The sequence below is a fragment of the Pterocles gutturalis genome, unplaced genomic scaffold (assembly GCF_000699245.1).
Source record: "Pterocles gutturalis isolate BGI_N339 unplaced genomic scaffold, ASM69924v1 scaffold48417, whole genome shotgun sequence".
Taxonomy (NCBI): domain Eukaryota; kingdom Metazoa; phylum Chordata; class Aves; order Pterocliformes; family Pteroclidae; genus Pterocles; species Pterocles gutturalis.
Genome location: NW_010117296.1, coordinates 1 through 17,327, shown reverse-complemented (window position 1 = coordinate 17,327; position 17,327 = coordinate 1). Strand labels below are relative to the sequence as shown.

The window sequence follows — 17,327 nt, the reverse complement described above, 5'->3', positions numbered from 1 at the left end:
TAGGGAAAGGTCTTCAGTTATTGCCACGTAATCTTGTTCAGCAAGAGGCTGAAAACTGGAATGGTAGTTCTCTCTGTGGAGACAGACATGCATCAGCAGTTTAGTAACTGTGCAGTGTTTGTTGGTGGGTCATCTTGTGCTTTGAGTTAGGTGGGAGTTACAGGTATTCAGAATTGCAAATAAGCAGACTGATAATTCAGGTGTTTAGATACATGCTTGAAAATATTGGCTACAGCTTAATTCAGTGGGAATAGTATTTTCTTTATTGGGTTTCTGGTGAGGTTAATAAACTCCATAAAAACACTGGGAAAACACTGTTAAGATGCTCTGTATGCATTTCTTATGCCAGTTTTTCTAAAAGCATGCAATCTCTTTTTTTGGATGGAAGTTATCTCACTGCCAACATTAACTTGAGACTTCTGTGTTACTTTATTTCAGCTGATCGAATCTCCAGATCATGTTGGATACTGGACAATGTTTGAAGTGATCTGTCAGATGGGAGGCACCATTTTGCCATCTGAAACCTTAGTGCAATGTTTGAGTCACCACAGGGCAGATCTTGCTCATGGCTTTTTTGGAGACTCAAGTTCCCCAGTGCCACAGATAGTACCTTGGACCACGCTTCTGCCGTTGGATGCAACTTTGAACTGCTTGTTCTCGAAGCCCTCTGTATTTCAAGCAGTATTCCCCCAGCAAGAAGGAACATTATTTCTCAGCATGCCTGGTAATAAAAAAAAAATATAAATAGGTGTGAATAGTAGTAAGTGATCTGTCATGCAGGGTCCTTGGTGAGTTTCCCTTGTGAACAGTATGTGTAGAAGTAACTTCAGATATTTAAGAGCCTAGTTTAAAAAAAAAAATTTTGCATGTGCTTTATCTCTTCTGATATGAGAGCTATTAGCCCGTTTTCTGCTTTAGTCTCTTCAGTTTTCTATGCTTCCAAAAGTTTGGATGCATGAAGAGCTCTTTGTTGGTCCCCCCTTATATAGGTGTACACCCTTTTCTTATACATGCTTTATCTTAGCTGCAGTTTAGCTAAACTGAGAGCACAAATAAAAAGCCCTCTCGAAAGAATACAGATTAGCTTTAAAGCTACATGCAGTGTGCACTGGCTTTCTTTGGTGGTCCCTTTGTGCACTCAGCTCCTTGAGAGCTTGGGGAGGAGGTCAGTTCCGCAATGCGCTTACTGTAGAGCTATTCCCAGTTTAATCTTGGCACTTTTTTTTTTGTATTGAAGTTGTCTCTTAATCTAGATGAAAAACCCATTTTATTTGCTCTAAGACTTTCACTTTATCTTATCCTTGCACAGGAGGAAAGAAGCAGGAAAGCTGTGCTGTGATCCTGGAACCACTAGCCATGAGCCAAAGACAACTGCGTTGTCCAGTCAACATCTTCCTGAAAGGCAGTGTGACGGGTTGGAGCTTGCTGCGGGCTGGTCACTTTCTCACTGAGAGCTGGATAATGCAGAGCTCACAGGCTGAGGAGGCAGAACACAGCAGGTCGCTGTTTCATCAGCTGTTAAGGTGTCTAATGACTGAAGAACTGCACATGGTAAATCTTTCTCTTTGCATTAAATTAATATCTGTTCTGAAATGAGCTGTGACAAAAGGGGTGACAGTGTACCATGTTGTGAAGACAATAATAGTGTTTTTGTTGCACTGCAAATAGCTCATTTGGAGATAAATTAAGAATATTCTTTGGGAGACCATGCAAGTCTATAACCTGTTTGCAAAACATCTGTATTCATTAGGTCTCTATTTCGACATAATGGCAACTTTACTGTTTTTTTTTTTTAATGTAGGTTGCTGAGGTATCTCTATCTACAATGTGGTACCCCTGCACTGCTGTTTTATCACCGCTTTCTGAGAGTACTGCAATTCTGACTGTACTTGGCACTGAGAAGGCTGCTGAAGTTCGGCGATGCAACCTTGAAGGAGCTGTAGTGGAGGACTCTTGCCAAGACCACGCTCTTCACCTCCCAGATGTTGTGAATAGTGTCTTGAGTAAAATTAACACATCAGCGGAAGAATCTCTGCCCAGTATGGGTAGGTGTCAGAAAATACAAAACTTAACCATTTTTTTATAATCTCTAGATCTGATTTGAAGTGGAAAAATCTACAGTTAATGATTTCCTCAGCAAGAGTCTCTCATTCTTGGGACTTGTTAGTTTTGTCTTGTTCTCTGTGGCTCAGACCTTGTGATGTGATGCAGAAATCTGCAAGGGTGTACCTTTCTGCTTTATTGACAGAGCATTAGTTTCCATTAACTTGTAGATAAAGCACAGCTACTTGTGTTTACGGACAAGTTTTTACAATGAGGTTTCCTAAAATGTGTCATATAGGCCATGTATGGTCAGTAGAGCCTTTGGGTGTGGCTGCAAGAAGATGGCTTTTAGCTCACCTGTTTTATGTTAGAGTGAATCTTGTGAATATCCCTGCTTGATGTGTTGGCTATTAAATTGCCCCTCCAGGAGCAAAGGTTTGGAAATCTGCTTTAGAGCTTCTATGAAGGATGGGACATTACCACTTCATTTAGTTTCCTTTTAATTTTTTTTTTTGTGTGTTTGCTCACAGAAGAAACTTCTATGCCAGAGTGGGTCCAACGGGAACTGTCCCATACAGGTGGCTGGCACCCTTCAGTGCTTGAAGCATGGTATCCTGCCTCGAATGCTTGTGGAGCAAGCTCAGATCTGATGGAGTCATTCAGGTATTTTTCTGAAACATGTCTCTGAGTAATAATCAAGAATTCTGCTTCCTGTTAAGGGAGTATGGCTGTAGTGTTGCTCAGAGTTCTAGAATTAAATGCTTCTCTTAATGCTTTTATTTCTGTACTCAGTTTACTGTGTGCTTTTGCTTTATTATGTCTTGGTATATAGACAAAAGGAACTGGGAATGGGATGTTTGGGTAGCAGTTTGTGTGGATTGAGATTTTGACAGTTTCAGGAGTGATAGGTGACTCAAAATGGCCTAAGCTACTTGGGGAAATGTCACATGTCAGCTTTTCTTATGGTTTAAGATCCACTGCAAGATACTGAAGATAGTGGTTGTGTTATCGCAGTTGGTATTTAGTAGTAACGAATAATCCTGCTTTCTTTGAAGAGCTTGCTGAGTGAGACAAAAAAAAGGAAACCCTAATGCAGGATAGCACAAAGCTGCTTGTGTAGTTTTGTGGCATGGGTCAGTGGCATATCCGTTGTACATCGGGCAACTCTTGTTATGCTTGTTTCCAACTTAGTGTGACCATTGTAAGAGGGTGGTTTGGGGTTTTTTTTGTATCTTTTAAGTAACAATTCTGGAGAGCAGGCATTGGAAGAGTACTAGCGTGTGTTACTTGCACTATATTGCTGTGGACTGGCACCTAGGAAAAACCTGGTTCCTGTCCACTGGGAACAAGGGATTTGCTTCCCACTCCCATCTTTTTTGATAACTGTGTCAAATGGCTCTTTTATATAGGCTCCTGCAGGTTCCTTGTGCTAACAGGAAGGATGATGCAGATGAATCTGAAGTGGAACTCTCGGAAAGTCTATCTGAGCTGTACCAGAGAAAATTCAGTGAAGCGTCTGCTGCAGCTGGACCAGGAAATAACAAAAAAAGACGTGTGTATACTTTGGGGTTGTATGTGTGTGTTGTCAACTAAAGATGACAAAGCCTTTTCAGCAGGCTTTTTTAGTGCATGAGCCCTGGAGTTCTGTACTCTCCTGAGTAGTGGCATGCTTCAGGTTTTTTATTTAGAGACAGCATCATTTACATATTAGTATTAGGATTGTCCTTTAGTACAACCCAAATGACTAATTCAAGGCAGTGTGGTGACTGACAAAATGTTAAAAAGCAGCATGCAGAGCTCTGCAGTTTCACTAGCTGCTGAAATAGAGACTGCTCCAGCTACTAGTAAATATTGCAACCTCTCAACTTTGTTCTAATTTGGAGAAATAAAAACACTTTTTTCTAGAAGAGTTTAATAATTGCATTTCTGTACAGTAGCCACAGTTGACTATACCCTGATGTGATGTATCTGTAAGTCTTGCTCAGTCAGCTATTTCTATTTTGGTGATGTAAGATTGCTTCCTATATATGTAACTTCTGATTATACTTATGTAAGTTCTTATGCAGAGCAACAGTTTTCACCTGCTTTTTTTACTTAGAGCTATGCTGCCTGTACATTTATTTCATGGAGAAATACAAACCTTTTGGGCCGTGTTTTCCACTTCCTTACTAATCTCACTTGACAGCAACACAGAATTCAGTATTATGCCCCGCCTTGGCTGGAGTTCCTGCCCCAGTGTGTCTGATGGTAGAACTCTTCTTGTCGTGTTGCAGGTGGGGTTCCCCGAACTCCAGTCAGGCAGAAGATGAAGACCATGTCCAGATCCCTGCAGATGCTTAATGTAGCAAGACTGAATGTAAAAGCTCAGAAGTTTCAACCTGATACTGTGCCACCAACAGTGAATGAGAAGGTTCCACAGAAGCTTTCAGCAAAAAGATTGGATGAAAAGGTGGAAGAAAAGGAAAAGGCACTTAAAATATCAGTAGGTATGTTAGTTGTTAGTTGTCAGTCCTGATATTTGTAGGCGGTCATGGGATTTTTATGGAAAGGAGATAGGAGGATAATCATGGAGCATCAGGTGCAAGGGAGCAGATCAATGTTTGATTTTCTATATTTTCAGCTTGGCACGGAGTTGTTATATTTTTTTCCCCACCCTTCTAGTTAGTTTCTAAAAATGTTTACAACCTAGTGTTACAACTGCTCCTGGGCTTAGTTTCCTGCCTTGTCTCCATTTGAAAAAAAGCAATAAGGAAGCATCTTTTTTTCTTTAACCAAAAGAAGTAGAGGGAAGCACCATTTTGCATTGTGCAAGAGTAAAGGGAATTTCTTGACTGCTACAATAACCTGAAAACTTGCTGATCTGCTTGGAACTAAGGTATAATTTGTCATGGGGTCTCAACCTGGGATTGCTTCTGTTAGTGTTCTGTGGTCTGGATGCATCTTTGGTGGAGAAAATCTTTAAATGGCCCCCTCTGTTCCCCTCTTCAGCTGGAGTGAGTGTTTTGTTGGTAAGGTGTGGTGAACAGGCGTTTAGTTAACTTAGACTATTTCCCTTGCAGACCTCAAAACTGAGGAGGAACTGCAGTCCCATTTAATTGCAAGCTACCGGAAGGCTGTTGCTGAGGGAGTTCTTTCATCTGCATGTGCCCAGAATATGATCATGGCCATCAAAAGGTTCTTGAAAGTACAAGATGCCAAAGAGAAAGAGGTAGGTAAGAGCATGTGGTCAGGGCTGTTACTGATCTAGGAATGAAAGTTTTTTTGCTATTTCAGGCTACCTTTCCTTCATCTTACCTGAAGTTTTTATGAACAGTTGCATGTAGTCAAAACCACAACCACTAACTACTACTATCTGTGCTGACTCCATAGTGAAAAATTGTAGGTAAAACTTGAAAAACTTGCTACTGAAAGAATTTTTTCCTTGAAGGAGAAGAAAAAAAACATGAGGTATTCGCAAAAGAATGGGTCAAGAGAGGAGGGGGAAAATACCTGTCCTGCAGACAGGGAACAGATTTGAAGTTTTTGCTGTAATTGTGTCGCTGCAGGTGGCCTGTGTGGAAAGAGTCAGAAACCATCTCCTGAAGACCAGCAAAACACTCAGACAACAGCATGCCTCAGAGAAGGAGACCAAAGTCCAAGAGTATGAGACACTCTGTTTACTTCAACTTCTGAGATACTGTGGAGTTGGTTAGCAATTTTTAACGGTGGCTTTTTTGTACAAGTGGAAAAGTATTTACATGGGGTAAATTTTCCAAGGAGACTCTCTGGTCACAGTAAAAACATTTCATTAAATGCAAATATACATGTGCTGTGTGATAAGCACTGCAGCCTATATCTGAAATGAGGCATCTCCCATGCCATCAAAATGAAATGCTAACCAAATTACCCTGTCAAAAGGAGCCACCTCCCCTCCCATTGCTTTTTTGAGCATACATTTTGCAGTAAATATTCTGCTTCCACTAGGAAAAAGGCAGTGAATGATTACTTGTTTCCTTAGGTGCCGACTTCAGGTATTTTTGCGCCTTGAGTTATGCCTTCAGTGCCCTTCACTGCAAAGCAACACTGAGGAAATGGAGCAGCTGTTAGAAGAGGCAAGTAAATTATAGACCAGATTGTGTTTCTGAATAGCACCAGAAATGCAGACCTGGAACCTCTAGTTTTCTCTTGATTTTACTGCAACGCTGTGCACTCCTTGCTAAAAAAATATCTCTTGTTGCAGCTGTCATAACTTCATTGTTTTTCCCACCTGACTTGCCTTTCTCTTCCAGATGACAGATATGCTGCGCATTTTATGTCTGACTGAAGACCCAGGGTATCTTACGAAGTTTCTAGAGGAAATACTAGAATTGTAAGTTCTTTAGGATGACCTGTGTGTTACTGGGGACTGGTTTTGGTTGGATATCTTCTTTGAGTAAAGAGCAATTTACAGCTTTGATTTACTGTAATTTTCAGTTTAGACACATTCTGTTTGTTACACTTATATCTCGATTAAAGAAAAAGTAGCTGATAAGCAAGTAAACTAATGGAAAAAAAAGACTGATTTTCAGTTGGTTTTTTATTGACATTTAAGAACAAAGATTAGTTCAAGCCTTGGGATTGAAACACTGACAGTTTTGTGGGGGATTGTATTTGATGTGGTTCTCTCTGATGTTTAGGTATATTAATTCTGTACCGAAGACCCTTGGAGATATTCACTATAGTCTTGGTACACAAATACCCCCGAAGCTGGCATCTGTTCTGCCTTCAGACTTCTTCAGTGATGACTCTGTGACTCTGGATAGCCAGTCCCCAGGCCTTCCACTGTCTTTATCATCTGCCTTAACTTCCAGTGCTGGTTGCCTACGCACTGAGAGTGATCAGCTGGAGGAGCTGCGCACCAGATCTGCCAAAAAGAGAAGGTAATAATTCCAAATAGGAGGCAGCTTCTTGCAGCCTGGGCTGTGGCTGCGGAGTTATCTAAACTATACAGCTCAGCTATCTTTGTTTCTGTTGCTGGAGAGCTAGTTGCGGCAAGGTTGACACCTGCTGATAGCTCTGCAAGCCCGAGAGAAGTATTAAGGGCTCCTGTTTTTCATTTTAACTCACCATTGTTGACTGTATGAATGTGTAATATTTACTCTGTGTTTCTTATGCACAAGTAGAGTTCATGAGCATCTTCCATGAGAGGAGGAGGATGTTCTGCTTGTGCAGTAGGTGATCCCATACTGTTAAAGTTAAAACTGCTTTTCACTGTAGACCTCTATGGTGGGGATCCTGTGTACATTTTAGCAAATAAAGTTAGGTGTAGCTATTTATGTTGCAAATCATATTTCAGTGTTGTAATGGAAGCATGGTACCAATGCAATTTGCAATCTGAATTTAAGTAAAGACTTCCTATCTCTACAGTCAAGCCTAAGTTAAATTGTCATTAGGTTGATAACTATGCTTCTGATCCTATTTTAACTTAATCTTTGTATACTCTCTAAAGGAATAATGTATTAGCCAGACACAGGAGCATGACAGAAGCACCACAGAACTTGCGTCAAATTGAGATTCCCAAGATAGCCAAGAATCCCATCAGAAAGGTAAAACCCTTTCAAAAAGGATTATGTATGACTTGCTTCTGCAGGGGTGTAGCAACCTTGTGAAGTGACACTTGAGTGCAAAAACTTTTGCTCTCTGTTCACTTAGTAAGTATGCTCTCTATCAGCTGTACAGAGATCAAAATTTTCTTGAAGAAATAACTGTAACCTCTGAACCACACATTAATATTCATAATAGTTAAACATAACATTAAACTGCTGGTGAAGCTAATTTATTTTTTGTTTCAGGAGAACTTGCCTTCTCACCTTGCCACTGAGAAGTCCCAACAGATGCCTTTGTTGCAGAAAGAAGCAGTGCAAGGTATATTGACTTCTAGCTTTTCCGTGGAAAGGTGCATCTTCAGCACATGTACTCCCTGTAAATTTTAGTGAGCTGTGAGGAAATTATGCTGAAGCAAGCTGGAAATCTGAAGGAAGTTTTGCTGAATTCTGCAAAAACTTTGAGGAAAAATAATCACTGAATTCTCTGTGTGCTCACATGCAGAATACTTAAAATCACATATCCTGAAAAGAAAACCTTTCCATTCTTCCTTGAATCTTGCTATTATTTCCATCTTCTCTGTCCTGAAAAGAAAATGAGGACAAGAGTGAACTTCTATATCTGGAAACAGGATATCTCTCCACAAAATATGTAACAAAATTAAATCCTACATATGTTCTCTGAACCAAAATGTGTTTCAGTTGAAATTTTAAAGCTCACTTAATGTTGCTCCATCTGGGACACTGACCAGCTGCTTTTTTTGCTGTGACATCTGCTTGTAGCTTATTGCTGGAATAATGCAATTAATGCAAATTTGTAAGAGAAGTCCAGGATGGATTTAGAGGAGGACATGTTCCAGGAGCAGAAAAACAACTTTTCAATGCTTTTTGGCCTCTAAAGTGTGTTTTTCTATGCTGGTATGTGATGTTCCCATCTCTAGTGACCTGACAAAATGCTCTTCCTGCGATTTTTTTTTTTTTCCCTTTTTTTCCTTTTAATCTGATCATTTCTTCCTTTGTCTTCCCTCACAGAGGTTACAAAAGTAAGGAGAAACCTCTTCAATGAAGAGATAGTTTCACCATCAAAAAGGTCTATGAAGAAGATGCCTAGAAGCCAGTCAGTATCTGCTGTGGAAGGCTTAAGATACAAATGCACTGACGAAGGCACTAAAGGTAGGATACGACTTGCACATGTAGGATTGTTGTGGAAGAGCTTTTGCTAAATTTCCTGTTCTTGCATCCTCAGCTCTGTGAAACAATTAACTATGATATGCTTTTAGTGAGGGAGAAAATATTTCAGATCGTTGCTGTGGTGTTTGGAGGGCGAATACGATGGTGTTGAAACTGAAACCTATTTTTTACCGAACTCTGCACATCTCAAAGAAAACTAATGCTAAAAATGCTTGGTTAGAGGATCTGTGAAAGATGAAGAATGGAAGTTATCTCAGGATAGTTGTCTGACAGAGTCAGAACTATTAATAATATTCAGGTAGTAGAAAGGAAGTGCAGACACTGGACTCTGATAGCTTATGAGTGCTGGGAGATTGATGCACAATGATTCTCTATTGGCTTCAGTTTAAGAATGACAGCCTATACAAAATTGTATTTATTTGTCGTAACTGCTTTATAGTTGTCATGTTATAGCTCTTGCTTGACTTTTTTTTTTAAGATCATCGCAAGTTATTGACCAAGAGAGTTGCAGAAACACCACTACATAAGCAGGTCTCCAGGAGACTACTGCATAAACAGATCAAAGGCAGGTGAGTAAACTCGTTATTAATTTCTTCAGTAAGTATTGGATGTCTAATTAATGGCTGCAAGCACAAGAACCAGGTATCACCTTTGTGGTCAAAGTGTCATCTTCACCTAAGGCAGCAAGAGAACCAGTGGAGGCTAAGTTCCATTGTCTGAGTGTGGAGAAATACTGCTTGCTTCATTGTGTGAATCAGGGTGCTTTAATTCCTGCAGCTAACTTCTGTTTAGGTTCAGTTGCTATTTTGAGGGCTTCGGGAGAAAAGGCCTGTGCTGTATTTTGTGGACTGCAGGCTGAAATTTAGCATTTACTTTCATGTAGAACTGTTACCTATACAGCTAGACAGTTACCCATATTCAATCAAGTGCTAATAGGAGGCTTACTAATTGCTCACTTAGAGTATCCCACAAAGCAATACTTTTGTAGAATAGAGCGCTGCTTTGCAGTCAATGTGGTAAGTTCTGTTTTTGTAAATGTGAACAGTATCCTAAGTCCAAAATGTCTGTTTCAAGGTCTTCTGATCCAGGTTGTGACACTGGTGTTGTAGAAGAATCACCAGAGAAGGCCATAAGTGGTAAGCACTGATTTTTTGATTAAAGGTGGTTTTATTGTGTTGTAGCTCATAAGATGAACATGCTTCAATTTAGGTAATTCATCAATAGTCAGTGTAAATGTATTATACCGTTCTGTTGGTGGAGCACAGCCTCCTCTGACAGAACCACTTGCTGCTCACTGCTTTGACAACCTTGTATAGTAGAAGTTAAGAAAGGTGGATAGTAACTCTTTTAAAGGAAAATACATGAAGTACTTTGAGGGTGAACAAGGTTTTGAGCTGCTGTAACTACTGTCAAACCAGCACATGCAGGGTTTTTATTTAATGTAACTTCAACAGGTTGTGCTGTGACCCTAACGCTGCTCTGATTTCTACTGTAGCAGATAGCCACCTGGCTCTGTGGAGTGTCTCTATGTTCTGCTGGCTACTACTGTTTCTTATCCCCAGGAAGGAAGAATAAAACAGCATAGTTGGGCAAGCAGGAAGATTAACTTGCTAGTAAAAAGCGACAGGAGAATTAATGAATCATATAACCTGGATGTAACTTGAACTGAACATGGCTTATCTAGCTGCTAAAGAGGGATGAAAGAAACCATGACTTGGAGTAGGGGGCATGATGATTTGGAAAGAGATTTGTATGTATTAATATTCCAAATCCCCAAGAAAGTTGAAGCTTTCTTTTTCGCACACTTGCCTCCCTGCATGAGACAGCTGGATGGAAGTTTCTTCTTAGACTGTTCTTTTCAGTTATGAACTGTTCCTGAAGGTGTCCCCATTGTGGAGGGAGAAAGAAGGCTCAGTCTCCAATATCCTTACCTTTTCAGGCACAGGTTTGAGAAGAAACCCACGCATCAAACAGCTGTCTTTGAACAGGACCTGCTCTGGTGTTCTCTATTCCACTACACAGCCCAGCTCACGAAATTCACAGCAAGTCCATCAGGGGCAAGCAGAGGAGAGCTGTACACTGCAGGATGTAGAAGGTACTGAATGGGATTTGAGCAGGCTGATGCTGCTGATCTGAAAAGCCGGCATGGATGGCTCTAAGCTCTAAGATGGTTTGATTTGGCTCTACAAGAGACTGTAAGAAGCTAAGAGCTATCATGTAATATCTTCTGTAGACAGAAAATTCATCCCCAGTAATTATTTTTGAATTGGGAATCTGAATTTGGAGGATGGTAAAGCAGCTATTTCTATGATGAATACACTGCCAACTTAAGAAACCAGCCAGGCCCATCTAACAGAATACCACTGATTGTCAGTCTGCATTCCTTAAATGCAGTGAAATCCCTGTAAAATATGGGACAGAAATCCTAAAGCTACTTTCAGGCTACTCTGTGGCAGTATAAAGCAATGACTGATGGGATCTTATTTGCTGGCTTTCTCAGTAGGATTATCAGCTATAAATGGTGACGCTTAGTTCTTTATATTATACTTAGTAGAATCCTTAGTCATGAACCAGAACTTTCTTAAGCTACAAGCTATAAATAGAGGCTGAACTATTTTGTACTTTTTTCCACTAAAGCACTCTTTCTACAGATGGATATTAGTTTCATATTGGGAAATAATAATTCTGGTGAAGCTTTAACATTTGGCTAGAAAAGAATGTGTCAGGGCTATAGGCTTTGCACACTACTTGACCATACATTTGAAGTGATTGAGACAATTGTTTGTGGCAGGTTACTTGGTGTCAGTTGAATTGTACTGTTCCACTTCATAGGCATTAAGCGGCATTCAGAGAGCCCTGCTGTCCAGACTCCCAAGAGGTTTTTCTTTGGCGCAGTCATGGACACATGTAGCTCTGCAGTGAAGCATTCACCTGGAAGGAGAGCAAGAAAAGATTCCTTACACTTAGAGGAGCTGACTGCCTGTCAGGTAGAAATGCTTACTTCTCTCTTTCTTCCCATCCTTTTTTATATGTCATGTTTAGTGAGACCTACACATCTTAAAGTTAGTGTTTCTGTTAAGTCTTATCAAATATTTTTTGTGTTTTAAATACTGAGAAGTAAATATCAAGAGGGGTAGATAATACTGCTGGAATAGAACAAGCATGATTCTTTAAGCTATTTTTTTCCCTGCAGACTCCTAGAAAAACACCTCGTAAATTTGCCCAGAAGTCACTGAATTCTGCCAGGAAGCCACCAAGGAGATCACCTCGCATTCTCCACAGAACACCACAGAAGCTGGAGAAGACTCCTGGCAGAAGTCCAGCTGCTAAGCAGACTGCAGCTAAGTGTTTGGGAAAGTACTTTTCTCCTCCTGTACAAAGGGTCAAGTCACCATCTGGATTAACTGAAAGTATGAGGGTTCACTTGCTGCAAGTAACTTCTAAGGATTGTTCTCCAGCAGAAAGACTTTCACCTCTTTGCAAAGACACTGGCTTACAAATACCAGAACATGAAGGGTTTGTGGTGCTCAATGCCTCATCACCTCTGACAGATGCAAATCCAACTGCTTTTTCCTCCTCTGCTGCTCAGGAAAGATGTTTTACAGAACGGCAAACTCCAAGACGTTCCTTAAGATACCTCTCAAAATTAGCATCTCCAGTTGGTACTCAGTGGCAAATTCTCACAAAGGAAATTCAGGTGCAGTCAGAATCATTATCTCAAGCACCTAAAAGTACTCCCAGGAAACCTGAAGATACAGGTTCAAAATTATGTACCAGCCCACTGAGTGCAGAAATATCACAGGTCACTGTGAGGCTAGAGCCTTCCTTCAGTTCTCCTCTCTGTGAAAGTTCCACGGACACTGTGGCAATTTGCTCTCCTTCCCATGTGCAGGCTAGGGAATCTGACTGGGAACTTAGTGCATCTAGACTGTCTTTTCAAAAGTCTCCAGGTATTACTAGCACTTCACGGAAGTTCCTGCTTCACACATCCAAGCAGGCCAAATGTGAACCAAATTCTGGAGACAACCTCACACTTGCGTGTGCAACACCTTCTAAAAGTAAGGACAGTCATCATGATAGTGGTGGTAGCTCTTCTGTAGAAAGCCTCCAGCTTTGTCAGTCCCAAGTTACTGAAAATATCCCTGTCTCGGAGAAAAATAAACAGATGGATGTAGCATCTCAAAAGTCTTCTCCAAGAGAGGACTCGGAAAACTTGGAAAAGCACTGGTCTCCAGAGCCTTCTGCTGGAGGGCAGGTAGATGCACAGTATGCTGAGATAGAGTGTGAGCAATTGGTTAAGGAGGGGAACTCCTGTGTAAACACCTCTGAGTCCTTCCAAAGTGGTTCTCAAACAGTTAATGATGAATTGGAACCAAGAGCCCTGCTGACCGAAGAATATACTGGGCTGAAGGCTCCAAGTCTTAAGAGACACTCCAGATTTGCTCTGAATACTTTGCCTCTTATGCCAAAGTCTGCTCCTGCCTATTCTTTACGGTGCACTGCAGACAGGAGGCAGCGGGAGGCTGCCGCACGGATAGGAAATCCTCAACTTGTAGACAAGTTCTCTACTCCTAAAAATCGTTGCAAACTGCTTTCTGCCAGCCCACCGACTTACGAAGTTGAACTTGAAATGCAAGCTTCAGGCCTGCCCAAACTTCGTATTAAGAAAATTGGCTCCTGCTCATCATTGGAGGTTCAACCTGAAGCAAATGCCAGCAGACCCAAGGGAGGAGAAAGCCCCTTTGGTGATCTTGCTACGACCTGGTGTAGCAAGCACCCAGGAAAACTAGCAGCTGCCTGTGTTTCACCATCCTGCTTTCGCTCTTTACACACTACACCTGGGAAAGGTGGAGGACAGACCTACATATGCCAGTCATACACCCCAACAAGCTGTGCCTCTAATGCCACCTCCCCGTCCCCCTTAGAAGCAGGAGTTCCCTGGACACCTTCTCCAAAGCAGAAGGGGAAGACTACCCCTGATGCCATCAATGATTGGCCTCGGAGAAAGAGAGCAGCGGGCAGCACTGCTAATGCTGGCTGTGGTCAAAGTGAGAAGAATGCTGATGAACAGAAGAAAATGTCAACAGGCAGAGAAGCAGAGATGAAGATCTCGGAGAATTGCAGCAGCAGAGTAGCAAATACTTTTGGGGAATTTGAACTGGAAGGGATTTACAGGCTCCAGGATCAGGCTTCTCCTAGTGACTCTGAACCCAGGGCTGATGAGGACTCTGCCATGGAAACTTTTGGCTTGAAATCTCGGAAGCGGGTCTTTACATATCTATCACCAGAAAAGGAGGAGAACCATGATGCCAAGCGATCTTGTACTGATAGGTGCAATGTGGATCTTACTGGCTTTTCCATGGATGAGGGCAACAGAAGCAAATCAAGGATGGATTCTGTAGTTCCTGAGAAACCAGGAGCATGTGCGCTCATAACTCCTGAGCAGCACAGCTGTGTAGGGGATGATGATGTCTTCTTTTTGTCAGGTAATGAAGTGGCACGAGTGACACTCCATTGAAATTCAGAGATGGTTAAAAATGTGATGTAGACAAAAACAGGCACACAGTTGTTTTCTGTTTGACTCTCTGAGGGAGAGGGAAGTGGAGGGGGGAGAGTGGGTTGTAAATGACGTGGGAGTTAATGACGTGGAGAAGCAGACTACATGGGAAGAGTTCATCAATGGAGTATTAATGATGGGAGAAACATCATAGAAATATGAAAGAGCAGGAGGCTGGAGGCATTAAAAGGAAAGTTTGAGAACCTGGGGGGAGGAATTCCCGTTGCATCCAAAGGGGGATTTATTTGGGCTTGTGTTGATGCCGCTAGATGTTTCTGCCCAGCATCCAGCACTGAAGCCAGCTGTCTTAAGTCTAAAGCTTGGCTGCTTCAGTATAGATTGGAGCCTTGGGGGGGGGGTTACCCTGTGGATGTTGGTATCTATTGGCACTCCAGTTCTTTTATTCTCTTGTGGTGGCAGGCCCATTGAAAGTAGGTATCGGAAACGATTGCCTTGCCAGCAGTAATGTTGTATCAGTAGGTATTTAAGTTTAAACTGCCTCTTTGCTTTTGCTGTGGGTACCGATGGTTCAGCTGGCCTTGGTGAAACAGCCTGTCTCAGCTCTGTAAGCAAGGCTTTGTGAATTTCAAATCCTTAATCCAGTATTGTTCTAGAAATTAGATGTTACAGGGGACTATGGCAGGGGTTTTTCTATAGTCACTGCATGCCTGAAACATTAAGCTTCAGTGTCTGTTTCCTCTGTCAAGGAAAAGTTTGCATATGGAGGCAGTGTCTTACATATTCAACAGGTAACCCTGAGAAAAATGGGCAAAGTTTAAAGCAACGTTAGTCCATAACCAGGACATGAAATAATAGCAATATTTAGCCTTAAGCTGGTCCTGTTACTCTGTACCTGCAGACCTTGTTTTTGTATTTACAGTCCCTCACAGTTTAACTTGTTTCCTGCAAGAAAAGTGTTAAACTGAAGAGGAACTGTTTAACACAAGTGAAGCACCTTTCTACTAAACCACCTAAGAAAATTAAATGCGCTAAGAGCTAATTCCAGACTGCCGTTTACCTTTCTTGATGCCAGAAACCCACTGTGCCAGCCTAGATTTTGTTTCAGATAAACTCAAAGTATCCCTTGTGCTGATGGGAGTTCCGAGGTGGGATAGAGGCTGTGTTTGAGACTTACCTGAACGCGCTCTTGAGTTGTCAGTTTGCTGCAGGATCTCATTGTGCTTCTCTAGGCTCAACTCCACCAGTGAAGAGCGCACTCTCTGCTGTCAGCCTTCGTGCACTGACCCAGTCCCCGCTGCTGTGCCAGGGACAGACACCACCATCTCGGAGAAAATGTGTTCAAGGTAAGGAAAGGGCTTGAGCAGGCTAGGTGTGCTCTGCACTTGCCTGCAACTAGATGAGAACAAAAGCATACTGTGCTAGGGATTGGTCTTTGTGCAGAAAGCCTGTGGCTGTATCTGCCACTTCTGTATTCAGTGTCTCTGTCTTGCACACTTCCAAGAAACTTGGCAAGAAGTGGGAAGTGTGGAAGGGAGGGGAGGTAGCAATGAAGAAAAAGAGTAGCTTAGTAGGAAGTGCAGCTTACTGCTCTTGTTGTTTCCGTTGGTATTTGGCTTCTTGCAGTCAGCAGTAAACTTTGGCAAACTGTGGCTTTAATTTATTTTTTCTATTTTGTAGAAGAGGAATCCGATACCTTCCAAGTTACTGCCAACCAGGAGCTGTCTCCATTCCACATCATGGCTTCCAGGAAGCGTCCCCTTAGCAGGACTTACTCACGGAAAAAGCTGCTCAGCTGAAGTTTGGAGCCAGAACAGTATGGGGAAATGTTGCATTATGCCAGCTGTACAACATTTTTTTTAAAAAGGACCTTATCTTTGGTGCTGGACTGGGGCTCTTTTGTGTTGGTAGGAGAATGGATGCAAGCATATGATGGTGGAAAGAAGAACCACTCTAAAAGTTTAACATGAATTGCAGCATCTCTCCATCCATGCAGAGCTTAGCTCGGCCTTTCTGACACTTCTGCATGTGGTATCTGAGTTCTGCAGTGAAGGTTCAGTTCTGCTACGTAAAGAGGGAGAATTGTCACTTTTCTACAGCTTGTAAAATAAACTGAAGTGAATTTTCATTGTGTCACTTAATTGGAAATCTGTCTTTAGCCCAAGTGATGGGCAATATGTTGGGGCTGCCGGAAGGATGCTGGACGTGTGTGGGTACAAAACAAGCTGCATGCTCCTGCAGTGTATCTTGTCCCGATACTAATTGGATCCCTGGTAGTTGCATCCAGTTTACCAGCTTTGTGGGAAGATAAGAAGATTAATTCTGATGGATTAATTAGTAAATTACTCAGAAGTGCTGGACAAATGCCAGCACAGAAGAGGGTAAAGATAACTTGTCTGGGAAGAGAGGAATACTCTTTGCTGGATAAAAAACTGGCTGGATGGCAGAGCCCAGAGAGTTGTGGTGAATGGAGTTAAGTCCAGGTGGCAGCCAGTCACCAGTGGTGTTCCCCAGGGATGGGTTTTGGGGCCTGTCCTGTTTAACATCTTTATCGATGACCTGGATGAGGGGATGGAGTGCTCCCTCTGTTAAGTTTGCTGATGATGCCGAATTGAGTGGGTGTGTTGATCTCCTTGAGGGTAGGGAGGCTTTGCAGAGGGATCTGGACAGGCTGGACTGATGGGCTGAGGCCAACTGCCTGAGGCTCAATAAAGCCAAGTGCCGGGTCCTGCACTTGGGTCACAACACCCCCCTGACAGGCTTGGGGGAGAGTGGCTGAAAGCTGCCCAACAGAAAAGGACCTGGGGGTATTGGTCAACAGCCAGCTTAATATGAGCCAGCAGTGTGCCCAGGTGGCCAACAAGATCAACAGCATCCTGGCTTGTATCAGAAACAGTGTGGCCAGCAGGACTAGGGAAGTGATTGTGCCCCTGTACTCGGCACTGGTGAGGCCTCACCTTGAATCCTGTGCTCAGTTTGGGCCCCTAGTGTGGTTTTGTGTGGGGGGTTTGTCTGGT

At 42.2% G+C, this 17,327-nt stretch overlaps 1 protein-coding gene across 1 annotated transcript in view; it reads left to right on the top strand.

Moving 5' to 3' along the window:
* Window positions 1-16,109, top strand: part of TICRR (TOPBP1-interacting checkpoint and replication regulator) — a gene marked incomplete at its 5' end in the record, with an annotated part of 16,452 nt that extends 343 nt beyond the window's left edge. The window contains 21 exons of the mRNA XM_010075741.1: window positions 439-724; window positions 1,310-1,551; window positions 1,802-2,045; window positions 2,574-2,706; window positions 3,453-3,595; window positions 4,317-4,529; window positions 5,103-5,251; window positions 5,589-5,683; window positions 6,041-6,134; window positions 6,312-6,391; window positions 6,699-6,941; window positions 7,511-7,607; window positions 7,854-7,926; window positions 8,637-8,777; window positions 9,274-9,364; window positions 9,870-9,931; window positions 10,735-10,890; window positions 11,628-11,782; window positions 11,989-14,281; window positions 15,543-15,656; window positions 15,991-16,109. Of these exons, the coding sequence (XP_010074043.1) occupies window positions 439-724; window positions 1,310-1,551; window positions 1,802-2,045; window positions 2,574-2,706; window positions 3,453-3,595; window positions 4,317-4,529; window positions 5,103-5,251; window positions 5,589-5,683; window positions 6,041-6,134; window positions 6,312-6,391; window positions 6,699-6,941; window positions 7,511-7,607; window positions 7,854-7,926; window positions 8,637-8,777; window positions 9,274-9,364; window positions 9,870-9,931; window positions 10,735-10,890; window positions 11,628-11,782; window positions 11,989-14,281; window positions 15,543-15,656; window positions 15,991-16,109 (5,223 nt within the window). The remainder of the gene's footprint in view (window positions 1-438; window positions 725-1,309; window positions 1,552-1,801; window positions 2,046-2,573; window positions 2,707-3,452; window positions 3,596-4,316; window positions 4,530-5,102; window positions 5,252-5,588; window positions 5,684-6,040; window positions 6,135-6,311; window positions 6,392-6,698; window positions 6,942-7,510; window positions 7,608-7,853; window positions 7,927-8,636; window positions 8,778-9,273; window positions 9,365-9,869; window positions 9,932-10,734; window positions 10,891-11,627; window positions 11,783-11,988; window positions 14,282-15,542; window positions 15,657-15,990) is intronic.
* Between the last annotated feature and the right edge of the window lie 1,218 nt (window positions 16,110-17,327).